The sequence below is a fragment of the Eupeodes corollae genome, chromosome 1 (assembly GCF_945859685.1).
Source record: "Eupeodes corollae chromosome 1, idEupCoro1.1, whole genome shotgun sequence".
Taxonomy (NCBI): domain Eukaryota; kingdom Metazoa; phylum Arthropoda; class Insecta; order Diptera; family Syrphidae; genus Eupeodes; species Eupeodes corollae.
Window position 1 is genome coordinate 74363261 of NC_079147.1, and position 19942 is coordinate 74383202.

The following is a 19942-nucleotide window of genomic DNA, read 5'->3' on the forward strand; positions in this document are numbered from 1 at the left end:
ACTACACCACTTAGGTGTACTTAAATATTAGTATTAAGTCCATCTAACCACTATTAATATTTAGGAAGGAGTTTTATTGATATTTTTTTAGTTTCTTTTAATTTCACATGCTTGCATTGTTTGATTCTTGTAATCCAGATTTTTGTATTTGTTTTTTTTTGTTTTAGTATTTTATACTTTTTTTGTTCTTTTAAAATATATTTCAATTTTTACTCGATTCGGGGTAGAACTGATTGTTGAGAGGGCGGGTTCCATTTTGTTCCAGAGGAGAAACAAGTTCCGTTTATGATATTATCAGATCTATAAAGTAGTTTTCCATTGGAATGAATTCATCGGCCAAGGGATTGAGTGATGAGTTCTCAACATTACACTCGGTTACGGCAAGATTCGAAAGCGCTTTGTCTAATTCTTCTGCTCTATTTTTGTTTTGGTAAACACAAATATTAACGTCAGTCAATTATAAGGCATATTTTTTTTATTAAACTTACTTTTCTTTTTGCCACTCATCAATTTCAGCTTCGAGTTCATCGACAAACATTGCTTCTAAGCATTGTTGCATTATTTCTTCTTCTTCAAGTCGTTGTAATTCCTAAAAACAACAAAAAAACAATAATAAATAACACCTTTGTTATGAGTATCAATTTCATATTCGATAATTTCTATCAATAACAGTTTCTCCCAAAATTGGGCGTACGACAGCAAAAAAACTGTTTTGCTGTTTTAAATTATTAAAATGTCTTGTTTTTGGAATTTTGTTTTCAATTTTCTTTTAATTTAATATTTTATGATAAATAAACAAGAGGAAAAAACAACAACAAAATACAAAATTCATCAAATACAAATTAAAATTTTAATACAGGGTGGGCGTGGTTACTTCGTTATTTGAAACTATTGCAACTGGGCAGCAATTAATAGTAGAGCTTTGGTATATGGCTTGTTCGAAAGCATGTTATATAAAGTTTTCGTTATGACTACTTCAGTGTCATCAATGCAGTGGACAAAGCAAGAGCGCGCGTTAGCGTGGAGGCCTAATTTCCTTTCAGCCGTCCGATCATCGCAATTTAGTGTGCTTTCAGAAACCATTTCAATACCGCACCTGCAGGTCGTGTGCCTGATCGGAAATAGATTTGTTTGTGGGTAGACACGTTTAGGGATACTGGTAGTATGCAAAAGAAATAAAGTGATCTGCACACAAACATTCGGCTGCTTTAGGGATTTCTAGTCGCACAGTGGAAGACGAATTTTTGATGAGGAACTTAATGTTTACCCATACAAATTGGCAGTGGTGCAACAACTCAATCCACGCGATTATGTTGCGAGAAAAAATGCATGTGAAGCCTTCCTCGAAAACCTGCATCAGGACGCCCTTGTTTTCTTTAGTGACAAGGCACATTTCCATATTTCAGGATGCGTGAACAAACAAAACATGCGGTATTGGAGCCCCACTAAACTGAGAGAAATTCATGGGCAGCCTCTACATACAAAAGGTGTGACTGTTTGTTGTGCACTATCCAGAATCGGCATTATTGACCCATGCTTTTTGAAGAAAGTGAAAGAGCAATTACGGTTCAATTCTGAACGTTATTTCAGCATGATTGTGGATTTTTGTCTGGCCAAACTTGAAAAAACGAATGTAGGGGAAGTGTGGTTTAAATAGGATGGCGCCACAGCTCACACGGCACGAAGGTCAATGAATATTTTCCCCGAAGGGTTCATCTCTTCAGTAGCCAGCACGATCGGTTGTTTTAGCCCCATTTGCCACCATTGGCCCCCGCAACATAACACTTCTTCTTCCATTCTTTACAGTGGCAGCAAATTCTCTATATTCTTCTGACTTCCTCCAAACAAATTGCTTTGCGTCAGACCCAAATAAGTTAATTTTGGTCTTCTCCGAGAACAAAACATCATTCCAGAAACGTTGGGATTTGTTGAGGTGCTTTTTAGCGAACTCAAAATGTTTTCGCTTATAAATTTTGAAAATAATAGGTTTTTATTGAGCAACTCTGCAGTTAAAATCATCCTTCCGATCTTTCAATAAGTGTCGTCATTTCGGCCGCCAAGTTTGGTACACTCGTTTTGAAGTTTACTTTGAATTTTCTTAAAATTACTGGCTTGTCTTGCTGAGAAAAGATTTTTTCGTCGTTTAGGGTCGTACCTTCACACCGATATTTGTCAAGTATTTGTTGGAGTTGAATGTGTTCGGCCGACGATTTCGCTAATTTCACGTAAAGATTTATTGTTTAAATGTAGTTTTAAAATTAATTGTCTTGTAGCAATGTCGGTTTCTTTTCTTTTCTCTGCCATGTCCACAAAAAATGAGAAGTGAATATTGAAAGGAAAATTATTTTTGCGACGAACATTGGTTTTTTGGTGAAATGTTGAGATATTGAAGTTTATTTTTATTTTGCCTTTGGTTTATTGTTTAAGTAATGTCTTTTTATGTATTCGTGAGAATAAAATAATAAAAAAAATAGAAATTAAAAAGAATTTTCCAAAAACATTGCATCTTGAGAGCAACTGTATTTGATAAGTTGGTATTATGGGTATCAATAGGTAATATTAGACCGATTGTGAATATTTATCGAAAGTTGATTGTGAATAAGTTTTATTTATTTTGTTTGACGTTTCACGTGTTAAGTATTTGTTGCTTTTTGTCACTAAAGAAAAAATTCTTTGTGCGAAAATGTAAGTTGGTCTTATAAAAAATTACTTTGTTTCTTAATAATCCTGATAATCCTTTATTTAAGAGCAGAATAGTAAGCAATAGAAAAAAGTAAGAAAGAATCGTTGAGTTGATGGAAGAGTGTCATTGTGTAAACCCGAAGTAATTCATATAGAACGACTGAAACAGCTGATTGTGGCATCCCATTATTAAAGTCATTTCGAATGCTCAGGGGTGCCAGCACGTAACTTGATACAATCGAGGATTGTCGATCGTCGATCAACTCGAAACAAATTATTTTTGACAGCACGTGATTTGAGACGAGTTCCATTGTGACTTTTACTTAAAAAAGTCATTGTGAACTATAAAATGAAACGTCAATGAGTTTACTTTGAAATTATTGCATTCTACTTTCAATTTTAAGTCTTTTCCAAAATGTTTTTCTTTGATCCGGAGAGTGAAATGAAGGCGAAGAAGTATCCTGTGCTAAAATTAAAGAAGATATTTGAGAGATAATAGCGACCCATTCGAATTGAGTGAAAATGAGTAAATAAATGTTTCTTTCAAGAAGAAAAGAAAGGATCATGTATAACATTTGTCAAACAATTATTTTTAGCTTTGAGCAGCAGTTAAGAGTCAACAAGGAATGTTTTGACACGATACTCAGCTCGTTAGATCTTCCAGAAGACAGAAGAAGAACATCAGTTCAATCAGTTCTTTAGTTTTCCCCATATTGCTATTTTTCATCCCTTGGGCAGTTTTAAGAATTCCCCTTGCTAAATCAGTGTCAGAACTCATAAAATTGGTCAAAATCTCGGTCTGTTCATTATTCATTGACATATTATTTTGTTTTTCGATTTTTCTCATAGTGAAAACTTTTGTTTCAAACGTCAATTTGAAGTTTGTGTGCTGCCAAATCTGCCGAAACAATCGAGAACACTCGATTGAACCAAAATGTGTGCTGCCAATGCTCGATTGTATCGACTAAATTCCGTTGTATTAAGTTACGTGCTGGCACCCTCATTTAGCTTCATCATAACTACTTTTAACAAGTAATTCTATCTAAATCATTATCCTTTTAACCTTTTTTTTCATTTAAAAAATTAAAACAAATTATTGTGTTTACTTTTCAACCAACAATTTATGGTTGATAATAAAATTGAAGTCGTCTATACAGGGTGCCCTATAAGTAATGGTCTAAACTGTAAATGATGAATGGCCAAGTCATGACCTACCAGAATTGGGTACCTTGTCTATACCGCATCCCAACGGTTTTCGAGTTGTTTTAATGAAATTTTCAAAAACACCTACTCTTAGTCGTATGGGCTTGGCAAAAACTTTCCCTTTTAGGCAACCCAAACAAATCTAGTAAATTCAAGTCCGGTGACCTAGAGGGTCATGTTGTTTCACCAGGACCGATCCATCGCTCGGAGAAAGTTCTGTCCAAAAAACTTCTGACATTGCTTCCATCTTGCTGAAACTACATGGTCTGGAGAAGGGCGAGAGGAATATCATCTAATAATACACAGATTCTGTTTTCCAAAAATTCTAAATAAGGATCTTCTAGGCTTTTATCGATCATAATTTGGCAGAACTCAACAGGCAGGTAATAAGACCTGGACACGCTGCAGGTGAAAAAGGTTCAGGTAGTTCTGCTTCAGAAACCTCCGAACAGTAGATTTGGGTATCCCAGTTGTTCTCTCAACGGCTCTAGTAGAAGTACTTGGATTATTTTCAATGTCCCTCAACACAACTAAGTCATTGAGATGGTGTTGGCGCCTTCCAATCCTTCCACTGCCAGGGATTATACCTTCCATATAAGAATTATAAATATCCGATGATCAGGATTTGAAGCATTTGAATACTTCCTTGCTGCTGATCTTTTCTTAAATTAGTTCTTCTTTATGAAATAAATAAAGTACCGCACTATTACAGCTTAACAACTCCATTGGTTTAAAAACGGCGATAGTACAAACAGCCATATTATTTCCGGTTAAAATAATAAAAGCGTTAGTACAAGTATTAGACGTAGTAGTAGTCGTTAAGAAGCGCTGCTTGATAAGGAAAAAGATCGCCATTGCTACTTGTACTAAACTAAACAAAAAATTAGGTTGGGGGTACTCACATGATGAGTATAATTCAATGAATTGGAAACAAGATGTCTCTGGTGATGTATTAAAAAATTTTAACAGAAACACATTTTTTTATTTTTATATTTGTTTTTTAAATCGTGACTTATTAAATTGAAATGCTTATAACTTTTGAACCAAAGCTAGCTTTGTGATGTTTTATACTTTTTTGAAAAGCTTAAAAATCATGAAAGTTTTTAAAATCAATAACCAGTATTGTGTGATATGATTTTTTTTTTCATAAAACTATTTTAAATTTCGATGTAAAAAATTATGTTTGATAAGAATATGATTTTAATTATTAATATTTTGAAAAATAGTGCCGAAAATTGAAATTTTTAAACGCAAAAACATTGAATGTTTATTCAAAATTGTAAAATATTAACGTACAGTAAAAATAAAAATAGACAAGTTACAAAATTCTGGTAGGTCATGACTTGACCATTCATCATATACAGTTTGGACCATTACTTATGGGACACTCAGCATATCCGTAATACCATGTCTATTAACAAAATCATTCACAATAATGATAAAATCTAATAAAATTTACAGTCGATCACAAATGTCTATATAACATAATCATAATACCAACTCATTCAATTTGTTGATATCTATTAAGTATTTTCTTGATAGTTGATAGCTATAATAGTAAATGTTTTTAAATAAACAATTTTGATTAAATTCTTACATCTTTGTCGAATTCTTCTTCATTTTCCATCCATAAGTACTCAGAGAAATCAGTCTCTTCTTCTATTTCTGACAGAGAATCGTAGTCTTCTTCAATAATATCAAACTGATCGGACCAGTCGTTAGAAGGACTTTTCATAATCATTTTTGAAATTCTGCAAAGAAAAAAACATTTTTTTTAATGAATTCATTATAATAACAATTCAATTAAAATGAAATGAAACAGATTATATGACTAATAAATGGGGAATTAAGAATAATTGATTTTTTAAAAGAACAGCTTTTTTGCTAATTTGAAAACATTGTTTGATGCCTAATGAGCTACTATTGTAAAATATATCTTGCTTTGAAATCAGAATAGACGTGATTGATATAAAATTTCCATAAAACATAGGTTATTCTGGATGAGAGGTTTCTTCCCTTAGAGAATTTGATTTTATTTTCAAATGTTTTCGAATGCTGATTTCTAATTGACAGCAAGATCTACATAAATCAGGGGAGTCATTCCGTAATTTCCGAAACGATAATCATCAAAACGATTATCATTAACGATATAACCTAACCTAACCATGAATGAAATGTCAAAATGAACTCAACGATAGATAATGCTTGTTCAATAGCTTGAAAATGTTATTAAACTTGGTTTTTCTCTATGAGAAATTTTGAAAATTTGCAAAAAATATATTGTTAAACATGCCACCTGTTTTGTGATGTTTATTGTTATTGTCATTTTTTGTTTTTTCATTCGTTGCCGCCGAAGATAAAACTATGATATCAAAATGTTTGTCCAATGTCTGTTATTTTTGTAAATCAGCTGCAGTAATAAACCCAATTTGGTGCAAGGAAAGGAAGTGAAGACTTCATTTTATCCACAGGGAACATAAGTTGGCTTCATAAATATTTTTTGTTTCCAAAACTAATTTGGATTAGTGCTTTGTGCAAAAGCGATACAAAAATCGTTGCCTGTCGAATATACCAATGTTCCTACGCCCCAAAGTTTCAATAGTTACAACAAATTTTAATATTGAATGTATATACATTATGGGAAGGGGGCTTAGATACTTGAAATTGCTGAAAGTTTGGATGCAAAGTTGGTGGTAGTTGTAATGGGGACCCGAATGGCGAGTTCACGTTTTTTCGTGGAGCGTCATGCTCTGTCATAGACTACTGCTTTGTGTTTGGAAAGTGGAATGCAATTCTGAGAGATTTCAGGATATCAGCGCAGATTTTCTCAGACCATATGCCCCTGGAAATGTCTTGTATAGTTTCAGGATGTGAAGAAATGCCCAACACAAAACAATTGGGCCTGCTACCTAAGTTGAAATGGAGTGATAGAAACCAAAATATTTACCAAAATAAATTAAATATGGAACTTGCTAAACGAAGGTTAGACAACAACCTGCTGTATATGAATGATCTCACCGAAATAATAGTTGAGGCTGCGCCAGCAAGTGCGAAGGGGAGACCTAAAGATGCTTCTAAGCAAGCCTGGTTTGATAAAGAATGTCAAAAAGCTAGACAAAAATAGTTTTCATTCCTAAGACTGCTAAGGAAATTCAACCCGTCTTTTTTCAAAAACATGTATGCAGCGGCAAATAAGGATTTTAAGAAACTTTGTCTTGAGAAAAGAAAGTGCCTGGAGCAACAAACCATATGCATCCTTAATTCTTCAAAATCTTCGGCTGAATTTTGGAAAGCGGCCAAATCTATTAACGGGAGAAACAATTTAATTGCAACATCTCTGCGAGCGTTTGAACTTCGTGACTACTTTAAGACTCTGCTTAATACACCTCAATCTTCTCCGCTTCCACAGTACGCAGTTCCGCTTTTCATCGATGATTTTTTAGATGCTCCATTTGCAATTTATGAAGTAAAAAAGGTTATTGAAAATCTAAAGCGAGAAAAGCTCCGGGAGACGACCGAGTCCCAGTAGAGTTTTATACAAATTGTACAACCGAATTCCTGTCCGCATTGACGGAGGAATATAATAGAATATTTGAGAGTGCGCATGTTCCGGATAACTTCAAAAAAGCAATTATATACCCTTTGCACAAAAAAGGACCATATGATATACCAGAAAATTATAGAGGCATTTCCTTTTTGAATGCTTCTTAAAAGATCTTTAGTACTCTGATTTTCAATAGGCTAAGACAGTGGATCGAGGATAACAAAATACTCAACGAAAATCAAGCTAGATTCAGGAGAAACTATTCGACTTTGGACCAAATATTCAGCCTGTTTAACATTGCGGAGAGCTTCAAAAAAAGAAAACAAAAACTTTATGCCTTTTTTGTCGATTTCCGTGCCGCTTTCGATTCAATTGCTCGGGAAGCACTTTTTTATAAGCTCTATAAATTGGGGATATCAGGTAAAATTGTTACCTTACTGAAAGCGATGTATGAAAAGAATGTAGCCTACGTGTGGGATGGGGAATCTGTTTCTGAAGAGTTTCCAGCTGAAATGGGAGTAAAGCAAGGATGTATCCTGAGTACGTTACTGTTCAATCTCTTTAACAACGATATCGTGGAAGAAGTTGGCGGAGGCATCCAGTTTGCAAATACACAGATACCAGGGCTCATTTTTGCGGATGATATTGTATTTTTATCTGAAAGTGTTGAAGGAATGCAGCGAAAGATGAATCTGTCTGGAGAGGTACTGCAAAACTTGGAATTTAACTGTTAATTTAGGGAAGTCCAAAATGATGATATTCAGGGATGGTGGTGGTAGATATGCGAGTAATGAAAAGTGGACTTATATGGGAGACAGTGTTGTAATCGTTCGAGAATATAAATACTTAGGCGTATTAATCACGGCAAATCTAAACATGAAAAAACATTTCCAGTTAAAACTAGCGGAAGCAAAGAGAGCTGTATCTTCAGTGTGGGCCCGTTGTATTGAAAATAAATTTATCGAACACAGGGCAAAGATTAAAATTTTTCATGCCACCGCAGCTTCTATAATGCTCTACGGTGCTCAGGTTTGGGGGTACAACCAATTCGAAGAGGTGGAAAGATTCCTCAGTATTTTTTAAAACGCATTTTTCGGCTACCTAACTGCACACCTAATTATATGTTGCATTTGGAAACTACTGAACCGCCAATGTTCAAAGAGTGGGAGGAGTTGGCGAATAGTCTAAGAGAAAACTTCCGCTGTTTACCTGATATTAGTGTAACGGACTTGCGAAGAGTATTTACTGCGATATTAGAAAAAGTCAGCAACACCACATATGCAAAATATCTACAAGAAGCACAAACCTCACAATATAGAATGATCTACAGTCAACTCAGTGCAGACCTACGAGATAACACATACTTCCTTAACCATTACCCCCTGCATATGATAAACATTATATTCAAAGTACGAGGAGAATTATTAAATTTAAATTTCATCATCGACCTGATCTGCCGATTTTATGTGGCCTATGTAATCTGAAGGAAAGGGAAGATACATTTCACTTTATTGCCAGGTGTCCCATCTTAAAAGAGTTTCGAGTGAGATATTTTGGGGTGGCCTCGATGGATTGGAACAATACAATGGAAGTTTTGAATGGAAAAGTAAGCTGGGAGATTTTATATAAATACACATCAAGCGCACTGTGCTATAGAAAGCGTATTATCGAAGGAGACTTCTAAAATAAAAAAAAAGAACAAAAACTACGTTCAATATTTATACATATAAAACTTTAAAAAAATGTCAATCTGGTAGGCGGCCATTGGCCAAGCCATATTAAACTTAAGGTTAAAATTGTAAATTGTAAATCAAAGCTTTTTTTGTTTAAATAAAGTTTTTAAAACTAACTAAAAACTTATGTATGTAGAACGACAACCGTCTGGCAAATTTATTGTTTATAATATCATTATAAAGTCCTCATTTGCAATTCCAAAACTACAATTGTTTTATTTATTTAGCAACTATTAAGAGAGATTACTAATGTTTTGTATATAAAAAAATGCGTAATCGAATTCATTGTATTTTTTGAGTTTTTATTTTCATTTTGTAACAAAACTAAACTACATCGAAACTTTTTTGCTTCAATTTGTTTAGTTGTCAATGGAAATTAATAGCAGACGGTACCTACTTAGCTATCCTGCAAACGCTATCGTTTTGACGATATCACTTTGACGATTATCGTCTTACGTGAAGTGAGACTATCGTCGAAACGCTATCGTCTAGCGATTATCGTTTTACGGAATGACCCTCCAGTATGTACCTAAATCATAAAATGTCTTGTTTTTTTCTTCACTAGGGTCTTGCAAGTAAATTTAGATCTTGTCCCTATTCACGTGACAATAAAAAAATAAAATGTTTTATGACCTTCTTTAGGAAAAAACCACCATAAATCTTGTATTTATCAACTTAATCCAAACATTTTTTGCAATATAAACTCAATACATACCTCATTCATTCCAAACCTCACCCAAGGGTTTGAAAAATATCGGCAAATAAAAATCTTGTCCCTATTCAAATGACACGAAATATACGTCTTTCTAATAATCATTGATTTAGATTTTACAGACCTTGAAGGTTTTTTTCCAAAAAAATAATCTAATTGAACCACTTCACGTATCAATTTGTTTATAATTTTGTCTTTAGTATATGCAAATTTTAAAACAAAATAATAAGCCAACAATTCGTTAATAAACAATGCTTAAAAATACCGGTATGGCATTTTTTCAATGAAGTATACGAACGTCTTGCAATAAAAACTTGTTATCAAAATGAAAAGAGCCAGAAAGTTAAAAAGAAATACAGAAATCAGACCTGGTCAAAATGCACAATAGAGTCGTATAAAACTAATGTCCTCCTTTGAGTACCCGGAGTGTACTCAAACATCATCTTTTTTTCATCATTATCACAAAAAATCTTCAATGTTGCTGTTTTTTTATTCAAATGTTAAAAAAAATTATTAAACTAATCACATTAAACAGGTTGTTATCACTACAGACTTCAACGAATCATTGATAACGAGGACAAGAACAAGTAAGTAAGTTCAGAGTTCGTTAAACTTGTGTGAGGTAGGTATACGTAGGTTGGAATTTTGTATAGAACAAAAAACAGAAAAAAACAAGACATTAAAATGTTTTATTTATTATAGCAAGGTAAACATACTTTGTTAAATTATATATAATATAATTTAAAAGTATAATAAATACATATACTCATACCTACCTAAATTTTTGTATCCATAAGAATGCATAGGTATTTTATTGTATTCTTATCAATACGTGCATTGACTTTTTGAAGCTGTTTTGTTTTATTTACATCTAAAAATAAAACCATTTATCTATAAAACAAAATAAAACCTTGGCTAGTTCGTTTATCTACTTATAGTCACACTCATTGAGGAGGGAGAGAATGAGAAGAAGTGAGATGTAAGGGTAAACGAGTGAGTTTACTCAAAGCAAGAGGAAGTCAAACAGAATTTAACTGAGGAAGAGGAAGCCAATTATCACACGAACAATAGCCACAGGTATATCTACCTAGAACTTGATCTCTTGTGTTTTACTATAAAAAAAACCAATGCCTATACTCATACTCAATTACCTATAAACTACCTCCTCGTATCATTTAAATTAAAATTATTTATTAAAACAACAAACACGTGTAAGGCAAAGGCCAATTAATAATAAATAAAATATATTGATATGTACAAAAGCGACCAAACTAAACCACAAATATTACCACCAGGGTCTGATTGGGATTCATTTTTGTTGTTGTTGTTGTTGTTTATTTTCTTTGTTTTACTATCAATAAGTTTGGAATATACCTAGGTACATTCATACATAATGTGTATACAGTCCAATTTGATTTCGTCATTTTTCTATATAAAAATCCGGTGCATATTTATGCTATACAGTGGCTCACAGCTTATTTGCTGCAGTGATTCTAAAAAAATGAAAAACAATATATCTTCAAAGGTGAAAAGTGTATGCCAAAAATTACAATGTAGGTTTGTAGAAACATATTTAAAAAAGATCAAGAAGCCAATGAAAATTACCAATTGCGAAATTCTCCAACACTAAACTATTCACGCAGATAAAGGAGTAGGTATATTAATTTTGACCCAAATATTTCTTCCCAGCTTATTTTATACGGCTAACATAATTTTCTACCATTTTTTCGCGTCTTTTTTTCAAGAAATGAGATGTAGCAAAACCTTTTGAGCAAATGTTGGCAAAACAAAACTAAATTAGTTATTTGAGCGGCAGTTAGAAATCCCGAAAATTCGTTGCCATCGGTGGCTTAACAAAAAGATTTGATGTAGTTTTGGAAAATATATAGTATCCGTCTAAATACTGAATTCAAAAATATAATGGAAAAAAAATTTTAAACGATTTGGTGAAGTGTTGAAGCCATTGTTAGCAATTTACTAAGCTAAGAAGATAATTTAGCTAATTTTATCACTGGAGTGAGTACAGGCGTGGTCTACTATAGTAGATCACAGTTACAGTTTTCTTCATAACTTAACAGTTTTTTATTAGTATAGTAGTAGTAGATTTGAAATACTTTACACTCCAACTTAAAATTCAAAAATTATGGTTATTAAATGTTTTAGGCTAATTGAACATTATGCAAAAATATTTACTTCATTTATGTTTTTAAATTAATTAATTATTAACATTATTAAATTTTCTACCATAGTAGGCCACGCGTGCATTGCTGTAAAAAAATAGGGCTCATGTACTCCAGTGTTAAACGATTGTAAGGAATATTCACATGAGAGCGGCCAACTATCGCTATCGTTCGGCAATATCTAACTGATGAGCTTAAAATTATTTTGATACTTTTGTAACGGGTTATTCATTTTGCGGTTTCAAAAGTATAGGGTTGGAATTTGACATCTTTCAAACTACGTTCTTCAACCATTTTTTTTGTCAGTTAAAAGTATGGCTGTCGCGAAACGCATACAAATTGTTAAAACCTACTACAACAATTGTGATTCTGCCACAGACACATATCGTGCTTTAAGAGAATTGAAAGACCATCGTTTCGCACGTACCACTGAAAATATATAGGGTCCGCCATCTAACGTTTTTTTTCAACTAGTGCTTATTTCGTGAATGGTAATATTTAACTTATATCTGATTTCACAGATAATTAGTTTTATATTCTGCTGAACGAATTTGGTTGTCTATACGCTTGAACAACGCTGAAACCAACGCTTAGAGAAGATGGTGATTTTGCCAAAAACAATCATCTTTTCAAATGAAGCTCATTTTGATCTTGGAGGGTTTGTAAACAAGCAAAATGTTTGCATTTGGGGCACAGCAAACACGCTCACAACATTGACAAGCAGATACAGCCAAAACGAGTCACTGTTTGGTGCGGGTTTAGGTCCAGAGGCATAATTGGGCCATTTTTCTTCGAAAATGAGCAAGAAGTGGCCGTTAAAGTTAATGGCGATCGTTATCAGGACATGTTGACAAAGTTTTTTTCACAAAAATTGAAGAGGAGAATATTGGAAACATTTGGTTTCAACAGGACGGCGCGAAACTACGTGCCACACAGCCGAAGCTACACTCAATGATTTTATATCATTAAAAAAAAAAGAAGTTATTGGGCTTAAGGTCCGCCCAATAACTTCTTGCTGCAAGAAAAAGTGTTTCAGAAGAGCCGAATGTGCCGATTCATAGTTGTTTACAGGAATTAGGACTGTCTAACGGCACATCCATATAAAGTTCAGCTTACGCAACAGCTAAAGCCAACTGACCATTTACGAGGTGTGGCAGTTCCGTGAATTTATCAATAAAAAACAAGAAAATGAAGTTTTAGGAAAAATTTTACTATCGACCTTCACAATAATCTCCCTATAACTCAACACAACGATTCCAAAGTTTCTCCCATGATTGGAAGCACCCTTGGTAGTCCTCCGAAGTAAGCCCGTTTAGCACCACGGTTAGAGCTTCTTTAACCTTTTGTACGCCGCTGTTGATGAATTTCCTTGTGGTACGACTTAATCTTGGGGAATAAAAAAAAGTCGCAGGAAGCAATATCGGGGCTATAGGGTGAGTGAGGCAACGTTGGAATGCCTTTTTTTGCCAAAAACTCTTGCACAACGAACGAGAATGGGTGAGAACCTCAGGAACCATCTTTGCGCAGATCTTTCGCATGTTCAAATTCTCGTGTAACATCTTCCGAACCGGATTTTTATTGATGTTTAGTTCGTAACACAATGCACGAATGCTTAGGCGACGGTCAGACGTGATCAACATGCGCAAACGATCAACATTCGCGTCGGTACGAAAGGGTGACGGGAGCTCCTTCACGTTAAAAAAGTTACTTGCAAAAAATACGCATAAAATGTAAACCAAACGTGCTATATACTTCAAATTTGAACCCTAACTAAAAGGAAGATCCCCCTTCTTAGGTAGATGATAACAAATGAAACAGTGTTGCCACTTTTTAAATTATAACTAAATTCCCGGATCTTAATTTCCACACCTCGTACAACGTCGACGTAGATATGTGGAATGGGTGCTTGAACAACAAGCGGACTGAGATTTTTCGAACAAAATTTTCTTCAGCGACGAACCAAATTCCTTACTCGGTGAGTACGTAAATAAACAAAATTGAGGTATTTGCAGTTCTGATAATCTTCAAAAAAAAGTCACTGTTTGGTGCGCACTTTGGTCCGGAGGTATGATTGGAACTTACTTCTTCGAAAATGGCGATGGAACGATTGTCACTGTCAAATCGGAGCCTTATGCAGAATATGTGGTTTCAACAAGACGGTGCCACACAACTCGAGCGAATATGGCTTTAATGCAAGAGCCATTTCCTAGCCATTGACATTGTTTCGTCGTGGTGATATAAACTGGGAACCAAGATTATGCCATTTTAAACCCCTGGACTTTTGTTGTGGGGCTTCGTGATAGACCGTGTTTTGCAGATAAACATCTAACTCTTGAGCACTCAAAAACCGATTGGTCGAAGATTTTTTCAAAAGAATCGATGCTTGCAACAATTTGCGTGGTAGTCATTTAAATGATGACATGTTTCATAAATGTTTCTAGACCCTTTTCTTGGTGACTACGCTAAGTCATTGGTTTGTGCCAACAACCCGATAACGACGTTGGAAGAACTCAGAGCCAACATGAGTGGCGCCTAAAATGAGTGGACTGGTTATAGAAAATTGGGTTTAACGAATCAACTGGAGCAAAAGTGACCGTGTTGGCATTAAAACAAAATATGTAATACAAGAGTTAACAATCCAACAAACTAGAGCATGCTTGTGATCTATTTGTTCAGATTTTGTAATCAGTGTATGAACAGTTCGTCATATTGTTCAGAAACATTTAATATATTCATAATTCGAATCTATTTAACATATTATTAATCTTATTCTGAATATTTAAATAATATATCCAAACTTTAATCTTGAGCTAAATCAGTTCCTGAGGAAACTCCTTCATTTATTATTTAAAAAAAATCAACATTCGTTGGCAAAGTTTCAAAGTACTTATTATCTGGCGTTCCACAAGGTAGTCATTTTGGGCCTCTATTGTTTAATATTTAAATGAACGAAATTGAGTTTCATTCATAAAATTTTGCATTGTACTTTAAGCCCCCGATAATAGTTTTTGAAATATCACAAATTGTTAACCTTATATTTTGAAGGAAAAGTGGTCAAAACCTTATTGGAAAATGCTTAATGTTGGCTCACTATGGGATTTGTGCAGATGCGATGTTGCTTTCTTTTTCATTTTCCTTAAAATTTTGTGAATAATTAATAATTTTAAAACAATTCCCAATATTTGTACAATGAAAAGGAACGTGTACAAAATTTCCATCTCTATGTCACAAACTACGAGTAGGTACGTAAATATTAAACATTGATAGCAAAGTAGAACAATCTATGTTATAATTCAAAACATCGAAAGCAAAGAGTATCGAACATAGCTTTCTACTCTATAATAAAGGTTTTAAATTAATTAATTTACACCTAGTCTCATAAGATGAAGTATCTGAGATCTAAAAACCTTACGTGAGGCGAATTTGGTAAATCTTTTCTGAACTTTTTCAATCCTAAGGATACTTAATTGAGTAAAGGGATTCCATATAATGCAACAATACTCCATTAAAGGTCTGACAAGGGATAAATAAAGGGTTTTTAGAGTATATGGATCTTCAAAGGACTTAGAACTTCTAGATGGCCGATTTGAAGCGAAAAATTCATTTTAGTTAAAGACAACTCTAAGATCTTTTTGTCTTGTTAAATTTTGTAATGGATGATTATTAAATTGAAACTTAATGAATCTACCTAGTATCTTAAAAAATAAAACAACACTGCATTTTTTAATATTGGAATATAAACCATTTATAGTACACCAGTTAACAATGCAGTCAATATCATTTTGAATTATACTGGCGTCTAATGGAGATCTTACACAGCTAAAAATCTTGTGATCTTCGGCATATAAGAGACACTTTGCATAAGAAATATAATTTGGCAAATCTGCCTTGGGGAACACCTGAAAAGTTTATTATTTTATTTATTTATTCATCAATATGAGATTTAAAAATCTACAATTAGACTACTAGATAAATATTTACATGTTTTCAATTTATTAAATAAACTTTAACTGACTTAATACTTAAAATATAATTAATATGAGAAGTATATAAAAATAAAATATAAATAAAAATATATAATTAATTCGTTCATACATGATCAAAATATAAAATCAAATTAAATGAAAATACAATAATAGTTTACTTTTCAAAGAAGATCTATTTAATTGAAAATCAAAATTAAAATTGAAATTAAGTTTGTTTCTTTGACACAGCACGTTATAGGTTCATTTTTCGCGTAATTAACTCTGTGTACATCTTCTCGAAACAAACAACGTATTCGAAGTTGTCGCGGTGGAGCATACAAATTTATTAAAGACAACAAAAAAGGGCATTTGATATGGTATGATAAAATGTCACTTATAAACATCACAGAAAACATTTTACGTCTATTTTCAAGTGATTGAATACCTAAAAGTTGGCATCTAGTTTTGTATGATGGAATTTCGATGTTCTACCCAAATTTTTGAATAGTGAATCTTGTAAATTTTGTTTGGACCATTTCAATTCTTTTAGATTGAATGTGATAAAAAGGGTTCCAGATAACACAACAGTATTCCAAATTTGGTCTTACATATGAGGTAAAAAGCGATTTGAGAGTAAAAGGGTCTTTAAAGTCTATGCTATTGCGTTTGATAAAACCGAGCGTGGAATTAGCTTTGGTTACACTAAATTCAATGTGCTTAACAAAGTTAAGTTTAGGGTCAAAAACAACACCAAGATCTTTCTTCTCCCCTACTCTTTCTAGAACTTGATTTTCAGTATTATATTCAAAGATGATTTCAGAAAAGTTGCGGCAAAAAGAAAAACATTGACATTTAGCTACATTTAAATGTAATTGGTTTTTCTTGCACCATTGGGATAATTTCAAAATATCGTCTTGTAAGAGATGACAGTCATTAATAGATTTTATGCAACGAAAAAACTTTAGGTCATCGGCGAAAAGAAGTTGACTAGAATTAAGGAAAATACTAGGTAAGTCATTTATTAAAATTAGGAAAAGAAGTGGTTTAAGATGGCTACCTTGGGGCACACCAGATGAAACCAAAATTGGTTTTGAGAGAACTTCGTCAATGCAAACAAATTGAACTCGACCCTTAAGATAAGATTCCAACCATTTCAAAAACATAGAATGAAATCCAAAGTTTTTTAATTTCAATTAAAATAGAGTGACTTACCCTATCAAATGCCTTTGAAAAATCGGTATAAATTACATCAATTTGATGTATTTCTTCGAGATTATTTAAAATGAAATTGGAGAAAATAGAAAGATTAGGCATTGTTGATCTTCCTGCAACGAAACCATGTTGTTAGTTTTTCATATATCAATTTCTCGAAATGTTTTGGAATACATGACAATTTACAAATCGGACGGTAGTTACATATTTGCTGTTTAGACCCTGATTGTGAACAGTTGATAAAACATCAACTGTTGTACCCCTGGCATGATAGTGCGTTGGACTGTCATGCGAGAGGTCTTGGGTTCGATCCCTGCCTATGCCACCTAAAGTTTACTTAAGTGAAATAATTTAATGAGATTTGTAATTTTAGTTTACTTAAGTGAAATAATTTAATGAGATTTGTAATTTTAACTTAAATTTGAAAGAATAGTTTAAATATGATATATGTAGCTTTATAAAATAACAAATTTCTAGTTAAAAATATATCTAAATGTCTGAAATTAAGACGTACATATCTTTTTATTTCTGAATGATAAGTACATAATCATGGAGTAATTTTTTTAGTATAAAGGATGAGAGGATGATGATGAGAAGAGTGATGGCTTGAGGGAGGAAGAAGCCATTCAAAGGGGTTACTCTAGCGAGGGAGTTAACTAAGGAAGGGGGGTAGAGGCGATGTCTCGCGCATCATCAACACCAGGATGCAGAGTCTGGCAATATCTTTTTTTGTAGCGACATTGAAGGGTCCAAGAACCACACCCACCACTGAGCTAAGGGTTCAATAAATTGCCAGCAAGGATCAAAAGAAGGCAAATAGGTCGTTACAAAATGGCGTTACTGCCCGTGCGAGGAATTGACAAATTCTCCAAGAGTAATTCTTGTCATGAAAGTGCTTTCTCAAAATTTGCCGTTCGGATTCGGCTTAAAACTGTAGGTCCCTTCCTTCCATGACAACAGTACTCGCACACAGGAATGGTTCAGAGTTGTCAGTCACTAGGGCCTAGTTCTCAAACGGACTGTTGCGACACCCAATTTATTTATTTATAAAACATCAACAATTTTAACATATTGACTGCATCCAACCAAAAAACTTTTAATCCAGACAAGAAGAGCAGAGTGAAACCCCAGCAGCTCTAGTTTTTTGAAAAGAATATTGTATTGCACACGATCAAATGCCTTTGAAAAATCGGTGTAAATGACGACGATTTGCAAGCGATTTTCTAAACAACTTAAAACGTAAGTATTGATAGATTGGTTACTGTCGATCTATGATTTCGAACCAAATTATACAGTTTATTTTTAAGAATTACTTCAATGAGTCTTGGAATAAAAATTAAAAAAATATTAAAAATAGATAAATTAAGTGAAAAAGGGAATCTTTAAAATACATTAAGAATAGATAAATTTAGTTTCTGTAAAATCAAATGAAAACCTCGTACAAAAATTCGGACTTTTAGAAAGTTACGTCGAGCTTGTATTTCTTATAAATATGTGAAATTTTAAATATTGTCAATAATTCAAACTAAAAATTTTAAATCATGTACTGCATAAAATAAGCTGTGACCCACTGTTCATTTCGCATAATATACTGTACATAGATATGTCATGTCCATTGTCTACCAACTTAATTAGATAGCTCTCGTCTTCCTCTTCCTTGGTTACTGTTAATTGCAATACAAGTAAAGGAATATAGCTATGTACCTATATATGTTTAAGTAATACCTATTAAGCTTCTTAAATCCAATGTAGTCTTTCGCTAAGAAGATGCAAATGCAAATAAAATCAAATAAATTTATGAATCAAAAACAATGAGAATCGGGAAGAAGTACCTAAACATTTTCTAGGTCAAACGGAAAAGCAACAAATTGTGTTTTCCTCTGTTGTTTGATACTCAACTCATTGCCAATGTTATGCAAATCATGAGAATATCTTGAAATTGAAAACAACAAGAAACTTGAATTTGCGCATCAGAATTCATCAAAAATACAAACAAACTGTGTAGGCAGGTATAAGTATGTTAATCACAGAAAGAAAAAGAAAAATTAAAATACCCCGCAAAATGGAGAATATTCAGTTAAAATAATATAAATTAATCACACCACACAATCTCAATCCCTCTTACCTTTAAACGGTTTTATTCCAAGAATCAAATGACTTATTCACTTGGTTTTCTGTTTAATTTTAACTTTTTTTACAATTGACTTTTATTTGTTTTAAAGCAAACAAAATTTTGTATCACTAATAATTTCGAAATTTCGATCAAGTAATTTTCTTTTTAAGAAAGAAATGCAAATGAAAATGTGTTTGAATTAATATTTTATAAGGCTCGCCAAAGTCAAAAACTGTGAAATGTATATGTATATAGTATTGTATGTAGTTATTTATTTATATTAATTATTATATTTTCTCTCTTTGAAACGCCTTTTTATTGTTATTACAAGATCAGAAACAGAAATCAAACCTGTATACCGGATGAGAGTGCGAAAACGTATTTGGATTAAAATCGAATGATGGAAAGTTATTTATTTATAAAACAGTTTAATATGTTCCGAATTTAAAATGTAGGTGTGAGTAGGATGGCTAAATGTTTAAAATTAAGTTTCTGTCTTTCTTTTGCGGCCGTCAGTGGATTTCCAATAGGAAACATATTCCAATGGAAAACTCTTAGGGAGTGTTAACACTTAGAACTGCTATGCAACTTAAAATTT

General features: G+C 33.1%; 1 protein-coding gene across 1 annotated transcript; it reads right to left on the minus strand.

Annotated features, from left to right (window-relative positions):
- Positions 1 to 147: 147 nt before the first annotated feature.
- On the minus strand, positions 148 to 19741 carry LOC129940636 (polyadenylate-binding protein-interacting protein 2B). Its single transcript, XM_056049028.1, has 4 exons — positions 19357 to 19741; positions 5483 to 5636; positions 489 to 589; positions 148 to 416 (listed from the first exon to the last, which is right to left on the minus strand). The coding sequence occupies exons 2-4, from the start codon at positions 5624 to 5626 to the stop codon at positions 284 to 286; spliced, it is 378 nt and encodes a 125-aa protein (XP_055905003.1). The 5' UTR covers positions 5627 to 5636; positions 19357 to 19741; the 3' UTR covers positions 148 to 283.
- Between the last annotated feature and the right edge of the window lie 201 nt (positions 19742 to 19942).

Coding starts and splice junctions, on each gene's coding strand:
- LOC129940636 (XM_056049028.1), bottom strand. CDS start 5,626: ATGATTATGAAAAGTCCTTCTAACGACTGGTCCGATCAGTTTGATATT. Junction 590..5,482: donor AAGAAGAATTCGACAAAGAT/GTAAGAATTTAA, acceptor TGTTGTTTTTAG/GAATTACAACGACTTGAAGA. Junction 417..488: donor GATGAGTGGCAAAAAGAAAA/GTAAGTTTAATA, acceptor AAACAAAAATAG/AGCAGAAGAATTAGACAAAG.